Source organism: Hyaena hyaena, unplaced genomic scaffold, assembly GCF_003009895.1.
Source record: "Hyaena hyaena isolate Hyena2069 unplaced genomic scaffold, ASM300989v1 scaffold_267, whole genome shotgun sequence".
In the NCBI taxonomy this organism is placed as follows: domain Eukaryota; kingdom Metazoa; phylum Chordata; class Mammalia; order Carnivora; family Hyaenidae; genus Hyaena; species Hyaena hyaena.
In genome coordinates this window covers 1,199,581-1,208,100 of record NW_024080903.1, presented here as the reverse complement: position 1 = coordinate 1,208,100, position 8,520 = coordinate 1,199,581, and the positions used below count along the sequence as shown (strand labels likewise).

Sequence of the window (8,520 nt, the reverse complement as noted above, 5' to 3'; positions counted from 1 at the left end):
GGTTCGACTTATTCTCAGCACGTGTGTCTACACACGGAGGCCGAGTAGCTGAACTCTCGTTCACCTTCGAGAGAGCGCCCTGACGAGACCTGCTTCTTCTGAAGGCTCAGTAAAATCCCGTAAAGCCCCGGAGACCAAACCTCGGGGCTGCAGAACCCACTCGTCAGTGGCCCCGGGCCGAGCGTCAAGCACCGCCTGCTGCGTGGACGCCGGCACCAAATGCCGTTACCAAAACTCACAAAGCAAAACCAAACACAAACACGGAGTAATGGATGGCCAGGCTGCGCGGGCACGGCTCTGCGCACTCGCCGTCCCTGCCCGAGCCACGAGACCAGAGGGTCCCCGCGGAAACCACGGCAACTGCGCGCTTGTGACGGGAAACGGGTGTAAAATTCAAAGCCTAATTCATCTTTCAAGCATCTGAAGGTGTGGGGAAGTTTTACATGGTCTCCACTGTGTGTCCCGGACTCTTACCGTCTGCAGCGTGGAAGACGCGTCTCTGAGCCTCTGGCGCCCCTCCCTCGACGGAGCCGTCGTGAAGGCTGTGACAGATTCCTTGCAGGTGATTCTAGGTCAGAACAAGAGCTGTGTTTACCTCGTCCTTCAGACAACAAATAGGAAGAGTAAAATCGAAATGCTCTGTATCCTGCACGTGATCAAAAAAAATCTGCTAGTTGTAGAAGAAACATAAGATTTTTGTATTAGATATTATATAGCTAATTTAAAATTATTAAAATTCACGTGTCCTTTAAATGAAGCTAGAAAGAAAACAAATGGAATCAGTGACCATCCAGGCTGTGAAAATTGAGTTTATGGGTCATTCTGGAACTTAAAAATACATGATTGCTGCCAACTTCGAGAGCACAGACAATCATGTTTGGAACTCCTCAGATCGTATGTTTATTTCCACATGTGAATCACACCCAGGGCGTGGCTCACAGGGGTGGGCGCAGGGTCCCTTCCTCCCAGGGTCGCAGAGCGCGGCCGCCACGGGACCCGTGCACGCGTGCTGCCTGGCCTGCCTCGCCGACGTTTGGTTCTCCCTGCCCCAGCGCCCTCTCCCGCTGGCCTCCCCTCCACCCGCCCCTGTCACCCAACCCCGCTCACCCGCCCCCCGTCACCCAGTGCTCGGGAAACCTCTGAGCTCAGTCACAAGTGGAGGGACCACAAGCGAGCTGTGCAGACACAGCCTGTGAACAATCCAAAGACAGGCCAAAACCTGCGGGCGTGGCTACACGTGAGGACACGGGGACCCGAGGGGGTAGTTCGCAGGCTCCAAAACTTTACTAGAAAGAAATAAGCACTGCTTTGAACGGCATACTCTTCTGAACCGGCGTGGAGGCACACACCACGTGTGCGAATGTAACCTTAACGAGGAAGCGGGTGTGCGCCTGTGCAGGCAACACGCATCTCAAAAAGCAAATCGTTTTGAAAAGACTCTTCTGATAGGAAATGCAGCAGGCACGATGTTCACAGAGCTCACCTTTATTTTACCTTAAATATAGTCGCAATTTGAAAAGCTTCCATAAATGCAATGACTTAAGATAATCAGAGATACCAACACGTCTTTCAGGGTCCAAAAATGATTTCATAGATTTTCTTTAGCAAAGTCATTTGTTAATAGAGTTTTCATATTTATAGTCTCTGGTAATCACTTGTGTTCTCTCTACATAAATACCGTCGATTTGTCTAGTGAATTTGGGGAAGAAAAAGGAAGGCCAGGGTTCTTTCAAAACCACAACAGACCACCACCACCACCCTGGATTTTAGAACCAGAAAGGGTTTGAATGCCACCGAATCCCGCCCTCGCGGCCCCGCCCCCCAGGGCCCTGTGCTGTGGCCCCGCGGGCGCCGACCCCCAGGCCGGTCAACGGGGAACACGGTGTGACCACGAGGGAAACGGCGTCCGGCGGTCGACTCTGACGCGCTCCCTGCGTGAAGGACGCTGAAGTAACAGCGGTCCTTCCCAGGGAACGAAAACGGGGGAATTTAAGGTTTCCCCTAGCTGCGTGTAGGACTTTCCGTGACCCGAATCTCACAAAGCTAAAACGTCAGCCAACGGGCCTGCCACGCAGAAGCCTGTCGTGGCCTGTTTCCCCGCGTGTCGGACAAGACCCTTCGGAGGAATGAACGAGGGCCGCGCCCACCCCAGCACCAGCAGTCAGCCCGTGCGCACAGGACTTCAGCGCAAGAGACTGAAACCCGAGGCCGCAGGCTGCCTGGCACCTTGCGAGGCGACGAGCTGGTCACGGAGCTGCATGCGTGTGACACGACCACGCTGCTGCAGGCGAGCGCCGGAGGAAGCCTGCGAGGGCTCCGGGCTTCTGTGGCGTCAGATGGGCGGCCGTGACCACGGCGACCTGGGGCTGGCGGGGCCGGGGCCTCGGGAAGCCCAGGCGGGTCGGGCAGCGCGGGCCGCGCAGAGGAACGGCGGGCGGGGGGCCACGGCCTTCTCGCTTCCGCGGGGACAAAATTAAACAGTGTGCAGTTTAGAAACAATTGCTGTTTAGCCCTTCAGCAATACTTTTTAATTAGTTTTAAATGTTAATGGTTCCTGTAATGAACCTAGAAATAGAAAAATATTTAAATAAATAGTTTTTAGGGATTGTTGGCATTTATGATCGATGTGAGGTCTGAGCAAAGAGAAATGGACGTCGGAAGTAAAAACCCGGGCTTGTTAAGCTGAGAGAGCCCTGGGTTTGACTCTGGAAATCAGCAGATCCCGTCTTCCCTGCATTTAAACTCACATTATTTTAAATATAGGAAACTTTATTTCACCTTTTTAGAAAACAAGTTGAATTTGCTGTGTGACTTAGCTCATGTTTCAACATTTCCATCCTGGCACCGAAACCCGCCTGGGTTCACCCCCAAGGCGTAGGGCGCCGTGTTGGGAGGGGCCTGGGCGGCTGTGCAGTGGTTAGCGCCCTCGCTGGTGCTCTGCAGGCACCCCGCCTCCCAGGCAGGAAGTACTCCCAGGTATCCGTAGTTACTGAAAACAGAAATGGATCACGCGTGTTGAAACCAGGAGCTGTTAAATTATGTAAAGTCTCACGTCTTCTCAAATGTTACCGGGGAGGTAGAACTTCGTTTAGAGTAAAGACGTCCTCCCTTGGGAGCTAACGGACGGAAAGTGCTGGTGCTGGACGCACAGTATGGGGGCCCGGCGCCCCTTCCTTCCCGCGCCCACAGCCTGGCTCGACGCACAGCCGCTTAGCTCCAGTGATCCGAAGAGCCGACACTTGACTCAGCACTGAGGACAGGAAGGCAATTGAGCGGCGGTCATTTCTGGACAAGAAACGCCAAGGCTTTAACGAGCAGATGTTTTCTAGGACAGCTTCTTCCATCACAGATGTAAAAAACATCCAGATTCGGGAGACTGCACTTTTATTTTAGAAAAGAGTGAAAAATAAAAATTTCAAGACCAATCGAGATAACACATTTAGATATCGCTTAACTCTAAGCTGCCACCCCCGACTCTCCTCGGAGAAACGCTGTGGACATATGTCCGCCACGGATGACCATAACCTCAGGGTCCACGTTTTTTCCATCTGAATAATCAAGGAACTCGATTCAGAGATTAGATTACATCCTGCATTTTATTCATTTCCGTATGACAAAAATAGTCACCTAGACTAAGACATCCATTTCAACCAGATGTGTCGAGCCACAGATTTGTCATAAAAAATATGGGATCTCGGGAAGCGCGCTGGCCGGTTGGGGGCCCCGGCCCTACGCGGTGCTGCAGTAGAAAAATAGTGTCTCTCTTCACCACACAGGGAGGGACCACCGGCCCTGAAGACACAGGGCCACGTCTCGCAGTCCCTTCACGAGTCATCGTATTTACAACACTTTACATTTCTTTTCTCTGAAGTTATGTACACGTCCTTCTGGGAGAAGAGAGAACATCACAGGGAACCACACACTAAGAAAAACCAAAACCCAAACCAAAAATCACACCAAAAAGGACACATAAATAATAAAAACATTCAACTGCTGAAGCCCAGCGGCACCCGGTGGCCGGGCCGAAGCCCCCGAGAACGGGCTGCCCCTCCGGGCTTGGGGGCCAAAGGTGGGGGGGGCACGCTCCATCCGACGGGAGGAAACAGCTCAGTCTGCAGATGAGGGGTCTTCACGCCTGTTTTTGTTCAAGGTCACACCCTTGACTTTGCAGCTGGTGTCCTGCTGGGAAGGTCTTACTTGTCCATCTCAGCCGGGAAGTCATGACCGTCCGGTCCCTTCTTCAGGGCTCAGGACCCCAGCGCCACCCAGCCGCCCACAACCCCTCGGGAGGGACACTGCTGGACTAGCCGCCCGCCACACAGAATGAGGTAGAAGGCGGGTGGCGGCGCTCTGGCGCCCGCCCGCCCGCCGCCCAGCACCCGGGCCCCGCCGCACGCCAAGCAGCTCCGACCCAGTCAGCAGCTTCAGACTGTACTTGAGTAATCAGCCGACATTGTGCTTTGCTCTCATCTGAGAAGATAATAAATAAATCAGGAACTCAGAGAACGTCCCGGTTACGACCGACTACTGCCAGGCCTCCGACACCTCTCCCCAGGTGCCTGCACGCGGGTCTGCGGAGACCCGGGCCGGGGTGCGGGGGAGGCAGAGAGGACGGTGAGCCGCACCCACGCGGTCTCCGTGGGCCTCCGATTCCCTCCTCTCAGTTGTGTGGGGGGCAGTCAGGTGTTTTACCGGGCTTCATAGAAAAGTTAAATAAATCATTTTAATTTAAGAAACGGCAGCCCCTCGTTTACGGAGGAGCACACAAGCCCTGGCGGCTTTTCTGCATTCCCACACTGTCTGACCTTGAGACAAAACAAGAAACCGTAAGTTTTTTTTTTTCATTTTCCTTAAACCAAAGTACTATTTATAAAATACTTTACATCTTTTTAAGTTTTCAAATTATAGACAAACCTCTCTAATACAAAATACTAAAAGTGCAATAGTATAAATTAAGAGTTTGCAACCACATTATACAAACATTACCTTTTTATTGTACAGCTTTCATAACGTGAAATATTTCCTCACAACTGTTTATAATGTTGTGAATAATTTACGGTGACGTTTGTCTGTAACTTGTCCCCAATTGCTGGGCTACAGACCACACTAGGGAACAACTGTCCACATAGCAGCTACAAACATTTAAATTAAAAAAAAAAAAAAGAAAATGAAAAAAGGCTTGTCACTGACAGGTAGTCGCACACGGAAGCATGCTCTTTCCCAGTGTAACTTCACAATTTGCCTGCATTGAAATTACTCACTTATTTATAGTAAAACAAATTCTGCTTTAAAAAAAAAAATCACATAACCAGATGTATTCCGCAGCACAAAAGCTTCCTTTAAAGTCCGGGGCTGTATTATCTGTTACCCGCATACTCTTACCGTTATAAATACTACAGACGAAGGTGCTGCGGAAGGACACAGTGCTAGGGGTACCGGACCACATCTTTCAGTTAATAGTCTAAAAACAGAGTTCAAGTTTCTAACTAATTCGAACAAAACCTTCGAGTGAGTGTCGCTGGAACAGCACAGGTTTCCTCCCTCCTCTGGGGGTGGGGGAGGTTAGGTTCGGGGAGGAACGAACCGGATGCGGTGCGAGCCCTTTCCATTCCCAAGGCGGTTGTACAAGGACTTCTCTTTCTGATTTAAATTTATCTAAAAGGTGAGGGTCCCCAAGCGCAGTCCAGCTCACCGTGGGAAGAAGTACCATGCAGGGCCCACGCGATGACCTTCCGGCAGCCACACAGCGAACGTAGTTTCTGCTACGGGTACGATTTTAAGGAGAACTCGGACGCACGGCTGCACAGCCTGACGGTCGCGCTCGACGGCGTGTGCGTGGGGCAGGGGACGGGCCGAGCCGCGCGGGCAGCTAGTTAATACCGATCTCCTTGTTATCCTCGATAAACCTCGTGAACGGACGCGTGGCTCCTGTTTCGGAGTTCGCTTTGTCCAAACCCACAACGGGCGGGCTACCGCCGGTGCGCGCTTTGTCCATCCCGGCGGCCAGGGAACCCAGGGGAGGGATGGCGCTTCCGCCGAGACTTACTGGGAGCTGGGGGATGCCGCCGTTCTGGATGACAGAGATCTCGTTGTTCTTCATGGCGAGACCGTTGGTGATGGCCGCGGCATACTGGTTCCAGAAGCTGGGGTCAACGTTCATTGCTCGCGCGGCCAGGTCCTTCTGGAACATCTCCGAGAACTTCAGGGCGTCGCCACCTAGCAGAGCCATGGGGTTTTCCACGGACAGGCGGCGGCCACGCCTGGCGGGGGCGTTGTTCCACATGTGGGTGCCCATGTGCACCTGCGTGAGACACACGGAGAGAAGGCACAGGTGAGCAAGCCCGGCACCGGGGGTGGGTGCGAGCCTGCCCCACGCTTCCCACGTGTCACCAGACACCCAGCACGATGGCTGCGGAACTGGGCTTCTCGTCCCCGCTCTGAGCATCCATCGGGACGCCACGCATTGTCGGTGGCCTCTTCTGTGCGTCTTATATTTTATGTGCGACACTTCTTTTCACGAAATACAAAGAGCAAAACCAGTCAATACGTTCTCAAGTGTTTCTTTCAGCTGATGAGCTTGATGGGGTGACTGTCCCCCACGAAGTTGAAAAGCCACCCGGGGAGGCTCCAAAGCTCCAGGGCACGCAGCCTCGCCCCTCAGTCCTCTCCCCTGGCCTCCACACTATGGCGGCTTTCCCCCAAACGCAGACGGAATGGCTGGAGCATCTGCAGCCAGCAGAGACCTCAGGCGGCTCCTGTCCTGCCCGTAAGGAGCAGCCGCCGGTGCTGAGCTCTCCGGAGTCTCCAGACAGGCCCAGGACGTGGACAGAAAGGGGCACGTTTGGCCAAGAGCAGTCATCTAGCGCCTTGCCCACACTTCACCTTCCACGCGAAGTGTACGGTGTGCCCGTCCTGAACACGAACACTCCCTGCGCTGTCTTCCTCTGGCCCTTGTGCGGGGGGGCTGCTCACCAAATGCCCCTGAGCCCCTGCTGGTGCCACGCGGGCCCAACCAGAACGGAGCTCTGGCCCCTGGACAGGATTTGTGTCATCTGTGTCTCGTGTGAGCGTTTAAAGCCGTGTTCTGCTGTGTTCGAGACTGTGAAGAGCCTCGAGACGGCCAGCCCGAGAGCCGAGCCTGTGGGGCCACCCCCCCACCCCCGCCGTGCGGTCACTGCCCCTGCACCAGCACCCCCCACTCTGTGGTCACCCCCCCATAGCCTCCTCCAGCCCCTTGGGGAACAGGGCCCACACTGGAGGGCCAGCCCTTCACTGCCGCTGCACGGCGCGCGCAGCCCACTAAGTTCCTGCACAGGTGTGAGTTCGTGTGCATGCAGACACACGTGCACACTGGGCACCCACACGCTACACACAGGCACACACAACAGGACCACGCGCGCCTCGCTGTTGGGGGAGGTCCCCAGCTCCTCCGCCCCCCCCAGAATCACAGCAGAGGCCCGGCCTGCAGCACCGGAAGAGGGTGGGGGGCCTTGGAGGCTGAGCCCCCCAGCCCCCACCCCACGCTCAGCCGGGCGCCAGCGCACCTTACCTTGAGGTTGCCCTTGGTGGTGAAGGCCCTGCCGCAGATGGTGCAGCCGAAGGGCTTCTCGCCGGTGTGCGTGCGCTCGTGGATCTGCAGGGCGCTGGCCGACGAGAAGGTCTTCCCGCATGACTGGCAGTTGTGCTGCTTGGGCGCCCGGCGCGGCGGGGGGGCCAGCATGGGCGCGAGGCCGGGGCCCATCACGGCCTGGGGCCCCGGGGGCACCTGCACGGCGGCTGGCAGTGGCGGGCCCTCGCCCAGCGCAATGGCCCTGCTGTGCCCGTTCACTTCCATTTTGATGGCGGTGGGCGCGGAGCCGGTGACCAGGCTAGCGGTGGTCTGGCCGGGACCTAGGGCAAAGTCGGGGTCAAATGACTGAGAACGCGGCTGGCTCAACGCGTGCGTCAGCAAGTGCTGCTTTAAATTCCCCCTAGTGGAGCAGCCGCGGCCGCAGACCGCACAGAGAAACGGGCGCTCCTTAGTGTGGCTGCGGTGGTGGATTTCCAGCGCGCTGCGACAAGCAAAAGGCTTGCGGCAGACGCCACACACGGTGCCCGGACACTTACCCCGATCTCTGCTCAGGAACAGCAGGCTAAAGGGGGCCTCCTCCTTGACGGCCGGACGGCCGGGCTGGGCCGCCGTGAGGTCCAGCGCGCCTCCGTTTTCGGGGGCGGCGGGGGGGCTGTCCGGCCTCTCGGTCTTCAGCAGCGTCTCCTGGGGCTCCTCCTGGGCGCTGAGGCCCGGGGACTTGGAGTGCAAGCTCTCGCTGTTGCTGTTCATGGGAGACAGGGCGCGCGTGGAGGACGAGGACTCCGACAGAGCCGGGCTGCCCGCGCTGCGGCTCTCCAGGTCGCCCACGGCCGACGAGGAGTCGTTGCTCAGGCGGTCGCTGTCCCCCGACCCGTTCTCCATGCACTTCAGGGCGGTCAGCTGCGGGCAGCTCATGACCGAGTCCATCATCTTCATCTGGTTCTCCAGGG

The 8,520-nt window shown here is 56.1% G+C and overlaps 1 protein-coding gene across 1 annotated transcript in view; it reads right to left on the bottom strand.

Annotated features, from left to right (window-relative positions):
• Positions 1-5,004: 5,004 nt before the first annotated feature.
• Positions 5,005-8,520, bottom strand: part of SALL3 (spalt like transcription factor 3) — a 17,174-nt gene continuing 13,658 nt past the window's right edge. Inside the window, exons 2-3 of the mRNA XM_039245831.1 lie at positions 7,550-8,520; positions 5,005-6,301 (exon numbers count right to left, since the gene is read on the bottom strand). The exon at positions 7,550-8,520 is cut by the window's right edge and continues 2,520 nt beyond it. Of these exons, the coding sequence (XP_039101762.1) occupies positions 5,870-6,301; positions 7,550-8,520 (1,403 nt within the window). The 3' untranslated portion in view covers positions 5,005-5,869. The remainder of the gene's footprint in view (positions 6,302-7,549) is intronic.